Consider the following 13507-nt stretch of genomic DNA (forward strand, 5'->3'; position numbering starts at 1 on the left):
CTTCACAAACCTCCCACAGTTATGTTAAGCAGATGGTTGCCAAACACCAGTTCAAACTAGATTGCTCTTATATGAAATAAAATCCATGCTCAGAAAATCTGGCAGTGGAAGCTGGTCTTCCTCCAAAACAGGCTTTCAGACAAATTTCTCTTTACTCAAAGCTGGCAAACTACTACACCTGTATTCAACATGCAGTAAAGAAAATGTCAGATGGCACACATCGATTCAAAGTTACTCTTTTTTAACATACTGACATCCTTTTTTCTTTACTGGTAACTAGTAACTGTTTTGCTTTTGGTGACATAGGGGACATAGCAAGAATTTGGTCATCAGTTCTTGGTTCTAATTTCAGATCTGGCTCTGAATAGATGTGTGACTTGGACATGTTACCTCACCCATTCTGAGCTTTAGTTTTCTCATCTGTAAAATGAGGGTAATATTGTATACTTCACAGAGCAGCTGTCATGATTAATATCAGGCGATGCATGTAATGCACTGAAAGTCTTTCCTTTTATACAGTGGTCCTTTAGTTAATGTTATGTTGATGATGTTTTGTGTTTAAAACCCAATTCTATGATAATTATTTGTCACTTGCGGTTAATTTATGCATAGCCTATGTAACTTAAAAAAGAAGTATGATAGGTAAATCAGCAACAGCAGTTCAACAAACATTTATTGAATGTCTGGTACGTGTAAGGGGAAGATGGTTTTACAATTGTGAATAAAGACAGCATTTCTTTTCAAAAATCTCACACCACAGGGAGCATAGAGTTAAGGCAAATATACTAATGAAATCACTGTAATGTGTCTTTGTGCTCAGGAAACACTTCATGAAAAAGGGTGGAAGATAAGTCAGCTTCGAAGGTATGCTGATATTGACAGAAGTGGGGATAGATTCCAGAAAATAATAATAGGGGCCGGGCGGTGGGGGGGAAAATAAGTAGACATGTATAGGATAAGTTCCAGGAAGAATGACTAGAAAATGACTGGAAAAAGTATGAATAACTAAGGAACTAATAGGACATATGGCCAAGAGCAATGATGGAACTGTGCTGTGGTGGTCCTTAAAGTCCATACCAGTACCTTTGTATTTAATTTGTAGGCAGCGAGCAGTAATGGAAGACATTTAGAAGAGCAATATGAGCTCTGCTTTAGGAAAATTAATCTAAAAACTGAACATACGATGAATTGGGGGAGTAGAGTGTGGCAAAAAACTGAAAAGAGACCCAGCTAGAAAGTTGTTGAAATTGTTCCAGGTGAGAAGGCATGGGGAATCTTAAAGAAGTTCTGTGTTGCCCACGAAAATGCACAAAAAGGAGTTGGATATGCAAGCCATGGCACATATTGAATCTCTAGGACTTGGCAAATGCAATCATTCATTTAAAGGATGGATAAAGGGATAGACTGTTGTTTGCCTGTGGCATTTCTATTTAAACTAGGCTTATTTTCTCCGCGTTGTACATCTCATGAACTAGTTGTCTGCCAGAAAACAGAAACTTCACCCTTGGGCTACAGTGGGGCCACTGTGCTGGTCAATAATGATGGGTAGTCTGATGATGGGCATGCTGTTTATGCTTGCATGCATTGTGGGAGACCATTAGGGAGTGAGATGTCTAGGCTCCTTAGTTTTACTTTTTTTTCCAAGGAGGTAGAGAGGATACTTTTTTGGTATTTATTTTGTTGTGAAGATCTCTTTAAATGTAAATGAAATACTGCATGAGCTACTCATAGGTATGATTTATCTTTGTAAAAAAAATTGACACAAGACTGTCAAAATGTGACAAAGGAAGTCCTAAAATGCCATCCTCCGTAACTGTTGGTTTAGAGATTAAAGGTGATTATATTGATTTTTTTCCTCAAATGGCTGTCTTTACCTACCACTGATAAGTCATAGCATGACAAGGAATATAGAAAAAGCAAGGATCAGGAAAATGATTGAATATTGGCAGATTCTTCAGGAATTAGTTGTACTACATGGACCTACCCCTGCCTTAAGACCAAAGCAAATCTAAAAATTAGAAAGTAGTTCTTTTGAGTGGGCATATGCATCCCAGATAGAAAGTATTAATTCTGTAGTTCAGTTTGTGGAAACTTCTTTTTATTTTTTCTGACTGATGTGGTCTTGAATTCCTGGTATCCTCTTTAACTGATGGACACAGTTTTACAACATCTGAAAGATCTATTTGCCTAGGACTGGTATTTGTCCTAAATATAATACTAATACTAGTTACTTGTTTAATTGGAGAGGCAGTATCATGTCATAGGAAGATGCGAAGCTAAGAGACAGAAGATCTTGAGTTGATATCAGGCTCACATTTACTACCTTTGCATCCTTGGGAAGGTTATCTAACAACCATGCCTCCATTTGTTTATCTGTGTTTGCCCTACGTACAATCCACTGTGGTTCTGAGTATCAAATGAGACAATATGAAGTTTTTAAATCATGAAGAATTATAATAAGTTGTTATTTTTCTATTATTATTAAAAGGATTCTAAACCCTTAGTGTAAAGAGACTATTTTATCTAGCCTGCTGTTTTCAGGAGTATCAAGTGTTATTTTTCCCATATTTCAGGTGATGCAGGTGGCTGAGTCAAAATAAAAAAATTTCCCAAAAGGTCCCAGAACTAGTTAAGTGGCAGAAAGGGAGGTAAAGACCCTGATTTCCTGCAATCAGGTGCAGAGTAACTTTCTTCCACACTGTTTTTAGAATAGTAGTCATATTTCAGAAACCAGCACTGTCTTGATCTATTACCCTACTAGGTTTAAGAAATACATAGTCTAACTATATTGGGGAAAGGAGAGAGTGGGGGGAGGACGAGAAAATGAGGTGATGTGATGTGCAGACAGAATGCTACCTACAAATGGCTCAGCTGCAGTTCACTGACACCAGTGTCTAGACTTGTCCAACCTTTCCTAAAACGAATACTTTAAGGATGTTATATGAGGCAGCTGTTTTGCAAGACTTATGCATTTATTTACTCACAGTTAAAAGGAACAAAGTTTTTATATTGTGTGAAATTTTGTTGAGGAAATTTGTTGAAAAATGATTGCACATACCTTAATATAATTTTTGTTGTGAGGATTTTACTTTCATTGTTTAGACGGTTGTAAGTTCATTAGTAAATAATTGTGCTTTACATCAGAGTTTTGAAAGCAGTTTGTTTTTTTAACACATTATTTAAACAGCTGCTGGGCTGTTAACATGGATTTAATCATGTTTGGTGTCTCTTTTTTGAAAGTTTAAATGAGAGAGAGTTGTATTAGCTCAGAAGCAACTTCAACAGATTATTAGATAGACATATTGATTCAATTAGTGTGTATAACACCGTTTCAAGTATCTGGCATAGCCCTGGAGAAATTAATGCTTATAAGTAATAACACCCCTTAAGTGTCCTCTTGAATGTTCACACAACAGAAACCAAGCATATGAAAGTCCACTTATACATCACACCTGAAAGATTTTTTTTCCCAGTTTGATAAGAATGGCATTTTAGCTCTCTTTTATTATTAGCACTGTGAAAGAAATATTTAACTCCCGTAGTATTTGCTTCCTTTAAAAATTAAGAGTTGAAAAACATAATTTGGAAATTAAACAGAATAAATCACAATAAATATATCCTTTCAAATACAGCAAATAAATCATAATCCCTTTGGATTATTTTCCTGGCTAGGGAATTTCAATAATCTGTTCGTGGATTAGTAGAATCAACTCATACTAATAATAAAGTTTTAAGTTGTATAAAGTTTAATTTAGATTTTAAAAAATATTTTAATAATGATATTTTAGGTTCTGGTTACTATGATTTTTCAAAACTTGACATTTTAAAAAAGATAGGATTATCTGTGAAAACCTCATTCTAAGGATGAGGATAGAATTTATTCCTTCAATTTGGTAATTCAAAATTAACTGGATATACTTCACCATATGTGTAAAAAATGATCTTTTCCCCAAAATTTTAAAAATTGAGAATTCTGTATTATTTGAAGCCATCAGGTGCCAGACATTACAAAATCATATGCCACCTTGCATAAGTGGGTAATTTGGTGAAGTTATGGTGTAAAAAATAGGAAATGTCCAATTTCTAAGGAAAAGCTTCTTCACATTTATGTACTGTTCAATAAATTCAAATTACAGGTTAGTAAAATATTTCCTGTACTTTTACTCATAAACTCTTTCATGACCTGGGTATATACCATCCTGCTAATATAGGTTTCTTATTTAAGTGAAAAATATTCTTCAGCTTTTAGTCTTAAACCTTCATAATGAATCACTTTTAGCAAAGTATTAGGCAAGCAATAAATATTTGCTGGTTCAATGAGTTTTAGAGAGAATTCCATTTTGGTCCTTGTGTCTTATTGGTTGAGGTGGGTGAGATCTATTAGTGTATGTAACAACATTGTACATTTCATTTTCCATTTTATTTTTAAGTGGTATACATTTGGGTTTTGAATTGTCTTTAATTTTCGAAGTATAATGAGTAGTAAAGAAAATTTCAGTATGAAATAGACAACCAAAATAATGTTGTTTTAACAGCTTCACAAAATAACATAATTTTTTCCCCATTTGGTTTTCTGCCTTTTTTAAAAAAAACAAAACAGTGATCTATATATGTTTAGCTGTGTAAATACCCTTATTCAGTTATCCTTTTATTTAATACCATGTTACTGAATTTAAGGCAAGTCTAGTGTAACTTTATCCACTCAGTATTATGTATCTCGAAACAATGATAATTATGAAGGCTTTGAGTGTAGAGAGCACAGTATGGTTACTGAAGAAACTTCTACAGTTGAAATTTATTTGGCCTGGGAGTCATTTATAAGAGCTCTTGTGTGAGTCTCTTTACTTCTCAACATTGGGATGATTACATGTAAATGGGAGGTGATTAAACCATGCGTGTTTTTTTTTTTTTTGCGGTACGCGGGCCTCTCACTGTCGCGGCCCCTCCCGCTGCGGAGCACAGGCTCCGGACGCGCAGGCCCAGAGGCCATGGCTCATGGGCCCAGCCGCTCCGCGGCACGTGGGATCCTCCCGGACCGGGGCTCGAACCCGTGTCCCCTGCATCGGCAGGCAGACCCCCAACCACTGCGCCACCAGGGAAGCCCCCCACCATGCGTTTTTATAGCATCTATAAACTATATCCTAAAGTTCAAAAACAGTAGTTTGAAAGCATAAAGAAGAGGGGGATAAAGCTTTAATTCATAAACATGTTTGCATTATGAAGCAATTTTTTGCATAAATATATATGTGGAATGTTTTAACATGAAATATATTCAAAGCTTTGTCTATGTAAAATTGATTATGAAAGTCTTTTTGATTAAATGTTATTATCCTTGAACCATGTTCACAAACCTCCAAGTCTACTAAAAAAAAAAATCACTATAACAATTAACTTTTTCTTGATGCTTTAAAATTTGACTTTTCTTTGTTTTAAACTGAACTATATCATCTCCTTTGAGAAGAAAAGATACCTATGTTAAGCATATTTATTTATTAAAAATATTCAGATATCTATATATTATAGTTATTTGTGACTACAATATCAAATAACAAAGAACAGATTGATCAATTAAAATCTTATTTCACATCTTTTCATTGCTAATCATTCATTCTGACAAAATATTTTTATTAAACTGTTACTGCTTGTCAGTATATAAAAGTATATGTAAATTCCCACAGATACGTTTAAATTTTACATTCATTTCGTAGCAAGAAAATAAGCTTGAAAAATAATTGTTGGTATTGAGATTTATAATAAGATTTCTTTTCACTCACACTAGCAAGTTCTTATCTTCATAGAAATTAGCCATTTATGAGGATGCCTTTCTGTTAACCAAATTGTAAAAGAAGTATTATATGAAGAGTTAAAATTTAAAGATTTGGTAACTTATGTACTATGATTATTATACAATGATTAATAATTATAATAGCTTTATATATTGTAACTACAAATAATTATGATATAACTCATTTATTAATATATAAATTATAGAGTGTAAATTTACCAGACATTTGAATTTAATCATTAATGAGTTAAAATATTAGGTGCTCTGTGTTAATTAGAAACATCCTAAACAGTAAAAATAAATCATAGGAGAATTTCTTTTATGTTCTTTGAGTAGGGAAATTTTTTCTATTTAACAGTTAACATTCAGACCACTTTAAGTAATCACTTTTTGTCCTAGAATTTCAACTTAATTTTAGTAGGATGGGTTAAATATTAATTAGAATGGAATTTTGTTTGTACATAGGCCATATTAATGCAAAACTTAATCTATGCTTTAACACATTTAACAATAAAATGTGTTTCATTTTATTGATTTACTATATCAATAAATATACTGTTTACTACAGTAATAGTGTGTACACATCCATACATGGCAAACATATAATTCCTTAGAGTATAATATTGTTAGAGAAAAGATGACTATAATTTTCCACTTTTTCTGTATTTCAGTGCTAATAAACATTTTTTTTTTGGATATTCATTTCAAGTATATTCTTCTGTGGTAGAAATTCTAAGTATAATTTTAATATCCAATAAATTGTTAAATGACATATTTACCCATGTTTGAGACTATGTTTTGATGTCCATATTATAATATTCTCACTAGGGAAAAGATGATACTTTAGTGTAACATCAAGTCATATCCTTCATAATTTGGTACTGTTTTGAAATTTAAGAGGCCTATAGTTTCAGACCCAAAACCCACTCTTTTAGGTATACATTTCTTCAGTTCTCGAAATGCTAGTAGACCTTATACTCATTAAAGGTAGCTTATCAGATATTGACTAGTTCAGGAATGTAAATGATGGCATTGCCGCGAAGTTTGTGATCTTTAGGACATCACTTAAATGTGCGGGAAAATTTGCTCACAGGCTGGTGTATGAAGTCATGCTGCATAAAGTCATACTTTTCATTTGTTTTCTTCTTAATATTTCTTTTAAATGACTGACAGTTGTGGATGAAATGTGGGACTACACAGGGTAACCAATAGTATTTTACATTAATTAGAAAAATTTTCCTTCTCAGAAAAAATATGGAAAAATTTCTTGGAATATGGAAAAATCTATTGAAGCAAGACACAGAATCCAGAAGCCATAATTGAAAATGTTAAAAATTCAAAATTTAAAATTAGCATACATGCCAAAAAATACCCTAGAGTAAAAAGATAAACCGAAATTTTTGCAAAACATATCAGACACAGCGCTAAGTTCCTTAGTATATAAAGCATTTAAATTCAGTGAGAAAGGCTGACAACCTAGTAGAAAAATGGGCAAAGAACTTTGATAGGCAGTTCTACAAAAAAAAAAAAAAAAAACCACACACATTTAAACATAGAAAAAGATGCCCAACTTCATTCACAATAAAAAAATGCACATTAAAAATCTGAAGTACAGTAACCAGTGTTTATCAGATTAACAGTTCTGTGTGGTATTATACAATAGTGTCTATAATAGCACTAAATGAGAAGTAATCTTAAAAGCCTGGATGAATGAATTATATTTGTAAAGTCGATTTTATGCAGGTATTAGAAAGAACAGTGTAGATTCCTGTGTATGGAAAATATTGAACAGATGTTAATTGAAGAAAGGAAAGTTAAAGTCAGATAAATTGTACAGTCCAATTTGTGTAAAAAGAGAGACTATATATACACACAGGTACACACATACATATACACACACACAGTTCTAAACAGAAGACAAGGATAGGGGTTGTTTTTGAGACCAGAACTGAAGAATGGGTGAACTTTGGGTAGAAAAGAACTTAATTTTCACTTTTTATCCTTTATGACGATTAATTTTTTGTTGTTATGTTAATGGATACTTTAAACATATTTTTAAAAAGCTTAAAGAAAGAAGATTCTAAATCAAGTAAAATACCTCAGGGAATACTGCCTGAAATACCTCCTATATGCCACAGATTTCTTTAGCATACCGGGGATATTAAGATGGAAAAATATTGTCTTTACTCTTCTCAAAACCCAGTAAAGCAGTCCTAATTTGTAAATAGGGTAAAACTCAAGGGAGTAGATGTTTTATTAGAGATCAGGCAAGAAGACTGTCTATCCCTTTGTAGATCTTGGGATAGTTTACATACTATAAGTTAATTGATCTTTACAAAATCCTTACGGAATAAAAAGAGCACTGTATGTCCAAAGAAAAATAATAGTAAGCCCATTTTTTATATTTACTCATTTAATGCTTACATCTGCCCTAGGAAGTGGGTACCGTTATCGTCCCAGTGTTGTAGAGGACATAGAGAACTTAAGTAACTTGCAGAAGGTGACACTGCTTACTAAGTGCCACCGCTAGGATCTTCACTCTTAATAGCTAAACTGTACTGCTTAAACTTTATTCTGTAATCTGAATTCATCTCCACAAATGAAAGACGTAAGATTCAGAGGTTAAATACTTAGTTCAAGATTATACTGCAGTAAATGTCAAAGCCAGTTCTCCTGACTAAATCCAGTGATCCCCACATTGTACCACACTGCCTGTAGTTCACAGGGGAGTTCCAAAGAGGGAGAAAGGGAAGAGTCATTTTGATAATATATACTACCTATCATGAGTACTAACGACAAATCACAGAAGGGGTGGTTTCTCTAAGAAAACAATTGCAGTAAAAAGAACTTACTTCCTTTTTATGAAAATAGTTCCTCTATTCAAGAAATACCAAATAATTTGTTTTGCTTAGTAACTTTGATATGGTTTCTTGAGGCATTTTCAAGATCACTGGATAAAAAACTGGTATTCATTTAAAGCTTGTTTCTCTTGTGAAAGGACTCTGTCAGCAATCCATAATGAGGGCTGTGCTAACAAAATTCCAACTTTTCTGTGGGATGATCCAAAAACAGCAAACAGAAGGCATTGAATTTCTTAACAGTCACAAGTGCGTGCATGCATGCTATGCCATTCCTGTCATTCACTGCTTTTTGGTGTGCATAGATTAAAGTTGGAATACTTTGATTTGCAGACTAATATGTTCCATAGAGAACTTTTTTCACACAGGAAAAAAAAGAGTAGCTTAAGAGCACGTGAGGTCTGTGCATTCTGCCCTTCATTTATACAGCTCTCAACTGAATGTATGTGTTTAGTCTGATTTTAGGATATTTGCCTTGACAGTGTGCCTTCATACGTCTAAGCTATTTGCTGGATTAAGATCCCGAGTTGTTTCTCTTGATAGAATAAAAAGAAAATATGGTTCTGATGAACCTAGGGACAGGATAGGAATAAAGACGCAGACGTAGAGAATGGACTTGAGGACACAGAGAGGGGGTAGGGTAAGCTGGGACGAAGTGAGAGAGGAGCGTTGACATATATACGCTACCAAATGTAAAATAGCTAGTGGGAAGCAGCTGCATCGCACAGGGAGATCAGCTCAGTGCTTTGTGACCACCTAGAGGGGTGGAATAGGCAGGGTGGGAGGGAGAGGCAAGAGGGAGGGGATATGGGGATATATGTATACAGATAGCTGATTCACTTTGTTATACAGCAGAAACTAACACAACACTGTAAAGCAATTATACTCGAATAAAGATGTTAAAAAAAAAAACAGGTTTATGCAAGTACCCTAATGGAAACCAGAGACTATGAAGTGTGTATATAATGATTGTTACATTCAGAAGAGGTGTAGCTCAATGGGTTAAGCAGTATCTAATCTTGTCTTTTTCATAATCCTACCTCAGTCTAGTAGCCTTAGTGACAAACTCAAAAGTATAACAATACCAGTTGATACTGAGCTTTCCTAAGCCATCTTCACTTTCATGCCAGAGCTTCACGGAAATATCATAGAACACAGTATGTACTAACATTGCATGGGGGATGGACTATATTCTACTTAGTATAGCATTCTCAACCATGTTAATAGAATGGCAGTGGGTGGAAAAGAGATGTAGGTGACAACACATAACATGCATTTAAAATGTCTTCCTTTCTTCTTTTTAAATTACAGCAAATTCAGTAAAGCTAGAAATGCAGAGTGATGAAGAGTGTGACAGGAAACCCCTGAGCCGCGAAGACGAGATCAGGGGCCATGATGAGGGTAGCAGCCTAGAAGAACCCCTAATTGAAAGCAGCGAGGTGGCAGACAACAGGAAAGTCCAGGAGCTTCAAGGCGAGGGAGGAATCCGGCTTCCGAATGGTAAACTGAAATGTGACGTCTGTGGCATGGTTTGCATTGGGCCCAATGTGCTTATGGTACATAAAAGGAGTCACACTGGTAAGCAGCTGAAAGAATAACCTGATGACTGCCTGTGACATCTGATGTTGATATTACCTGACATCTATTCTCTTTCCTTTTTATTCAGGGGTGGCAATGGTGAAACTACCTTTTCAGAATTCTGCTAGTATTGGATTGCTGAAAAGCAGAGAGTAGCCTGGGTCTTGACTTCCAGCCTTCAAATCTGAATAGCATATCAAAAAAGAAGTTTGGGATTCAGTTTCCACAGTTCTTAATATAGCAAAAATATGATAAGGGTTCAAAAGGTATAGGAGAATTTCATTGTGTAACTTGATCTTTTTGTATTCCTATACATATTTTACCATACCCATGGGCAGGTAATAGAGTTTGCTAGCTAGACGTTTATACTATAACATGGTACTCATGCGTTTATGTAAGGGTTGATCATTTTCATCTTGTCTAGTTAACTTCTTGGAATACAATTTCCAATCAATCTTTGCCTACCATGGGTCTCTGTAGGAGGCAGATATTTATCTCCCCCAGTTCCAGGATGTCACCATCTTCCTGTAATTTTTAACTATAACTCCTGCAAGGAGATACGTAGGGTAGAGTACAGCAAAGGGTGGTAGGAATGTGTAATCACAGAATCAGGTGAGGAAAGAGACCTCAGGTTAATTTAATATACACTTTTAGACCTTTGAGTAATGCGAAAAACCAACTCAGTGAGAAGGCCTTATTTAAACCTCTTCAAATCCTTTGGTAAAATTTTTTTTAATTTCTTTTTAATGTAAAACACAAGAAATGAGATTGTGGCAAGGTAGGCAGATCATTGACCCAGAAAAATTCAAATTTATATGAAATTTGATTTAAAGGTAATGATAGCTTAAACTATAATGCAGAGTAGTATTATACAGCAAAATAGTAATAACTCATACACTCAGAGTTTTAAAATATGACACTCTTTTGGAAGAGAGAGAAATCACAGTAAAGACATTGATTTAAAAGACTGACTTCTAGATAATCAATTTCATAAGTAGATGCTTAAAACATGAGAGATACCAGGGACATTGATGTCTTCTTAGTCCAAACCTCTCATTTACACATCAAGAAACTGAAGCCCGAAACAGTCAAGTGATTTATCCATGATCCCTTATGTGGTTAAGGGCATTGTGAGGCTAGGGTCAAGGTTTCCTGATGTCCAGAGTGGTTTTGTTCCAATTTTCTATGCTTGGTATATCAATATATCAATATTTTATGATGAGGTATTACTATAAGGCTGATATTTTAATTATAGTGAGAAATTACACATTAAAATCAGTGTTATCTTAAACAAAATCATCAGCTTTAGGGCTTACACTCTTATCCAACCATATAGTCAGTTACATTTTTACTTTTTTGTTTTGAATTTCCTTTTTAAATAGCATCATGATTTTAAAATATTTTTAAGTTTATAGTAATATTTGTATTACTAATGAAATTTTTTTTAATTTTTAAAAATGTCTCATGGAAAAATTAAAAGATCAAGCTTGGTACCATATTTGATAAGAAAAAAAAGGAAAAGGCTGTAAAGTAGTGAGGCTACTTTTCTTCTATGCTCATGAAGTAATTCCAACTGCAGTTCTAAAAGAAGAGTTCCACAAAGTTACGATGTATTCATAATCTCAGAGTGATTATATTGAGGAAGATAACACTCAGATGTCTAACTTCTCCCATCTAGCAATGTAGAAACTAAACAAAATTAGTCTAATGACTTTTCAGTTGAATTGCATATAGTGTTCATTTTAAGGCTAAAAAATATATTTTAAAAAATTTTCTAAGATATTTAATAAACCTTTTATGGTCTGAGTTAAGAATATTCAAAGAATCTGAATATACTCTGTTGAAAATTTAGGTTAATTGATGTTTCACTGTGACTGCAGTGATTTTCATGAGGATTGTTGGTTTGTAAACACAGTTAACAATTGCATACCTACTGTACTGTCCACTTCATATTTTTTACTCTAGTAGAGTTGAAAACCATCTAACTAACATGGAAAGTGTTTCTAAATAGTTATACAGATTTCCACAAGTCCTAGGAGTATGGGATTCACTCAGCTAGTAAAGGCAAGGAAAATAGACTGAACAACTATTTAAAGTACTCTTGGAACTCTATGAACTTTTATTGTTAATAAATATTTATTAGAGTACTGGAAAAATTATTACACTTTCCTCAGATCTGGGAGGTTTTTCTTAAAGTTACTAGCCATTCGTAGAGGAGCTTGGGATACCTGCCATCCATTGTTAACCGTGAAATTGTGATGATGTGTCTTTAAATTAGCCATTTTTATATGTATTTCTGATGACCCAGTTTATAACAATCTGAGTGGGTCATGACATTTTCAACTCCATTTTAGCAATATGAGAATAGAAAGTCTACTTGTATTTCTTTAGATTGGAAAATATATATATAGTCAGAATATAGTCATTAACCAAATGTTTTCTCCTTAATTTGATGAACTGTCTTCATTTTAGAACTTCCCCCTCTCACCAACTATTTATACCTTGCTAGTATAAAAGACTTTGTCTTAAATCCTTAAAAGCCTTCGAGAAACATATGCTTGTTTCTATGAGCGTTTAGCTCATGGAATGTCTAATATAAAATTGATAGTGGAAAAAGATACATAACCACCCAATTCATTAAACTGACATGGAGTATCATATCTAATTCACTTCTTCTTCTTTCTCTTTCATACTCTACTAAAGTGCCAATTCCAGCGTCTTTTTTAATGGCTTGGTGCTATTTCTTTGGTATTGCTACTTTAGTAGGTAATCAGGTAATATTGTCATCGGATACTCCAGGCACTCTTCACTGGGAATACAGGGAGAAGAAAAGAAGCAGGGGTAGTAAATCAATTCATGCATAAACACAAATTGATACAAACACTATAAATGTAGAATATACTTAATTTTGCATCTCTTTGGGGTAGAGTACTGTTATCTTTGTAACTAAGTTTTCAGCATCATATTTTGTCCATTGCAGCTTTGTAGAGCCATTCTCTTGCTCTAAGGCCCTCTCTACACATGGTTGGGATTTTTCACATTTGTAGGTGGTTGTTCCATGCAACACAGGCACACCCTCTGTCTTTGATTCACCAAAGCAAATTGATGCATGTATACTTGCATTTCAGTTGAATAAACACAGATCTAGAAATATGTTTATGAAAGTATATAAAATATTGAAATATAATTTATTCCATAATAGGTAGATAACTTCACCCAGTGAATAAAATGGTCCTTGAGTAGATTAGAAGATTTAAAAAAAAACAGATTGAGAATGGAAATAAAG

General features: G+C 33.9%; 1 protein-coding gene across 15 annotated transcripts in view; it reads left to right on the top strand.

Moving 5' to 3' along the window:
* The window catches only part of IKZF2 (IKAROS family zinc finger 2), a 227721-nt gene that overhangs the window by 94215 nt on the left and 119999 nt on the right, over positions 1 to 13507 (top strand). For 14 of the 15 annotated variants that reach the window (XM_089916418.1, XM_089916416.1, XM_089916413.1 and 11 more), the window contains one exon: positions 9955 to 10221. In XM_089916418.1, coding sequence (XP_089772544.1) covers positions 9955 to 10221 — 267 coding nt within the window. The remainder of the gene's footprint in view (positions 1 to 9954; positions 10222 to 13507) is intronic. The other variant, XM_022567603.3, reaches the window with a different exon arrangement.

Source organism: Delphinapterus leucas, chromosome 8 (genome assembly GCF_059928025.1).
Source record: "Delphinapterus leucas isolate spDelLeu-1000000601 "Yukka" chromosome 8, BTC_Dleu_Yukka2, whole genome shotgun sequence".
Lineage (NCBI taxonomy): Eukaryota > Metazoa > Chordata > Mammalia > Artiodactyla > Monodontidae > Delphinapterus > Delphinapterus leucas.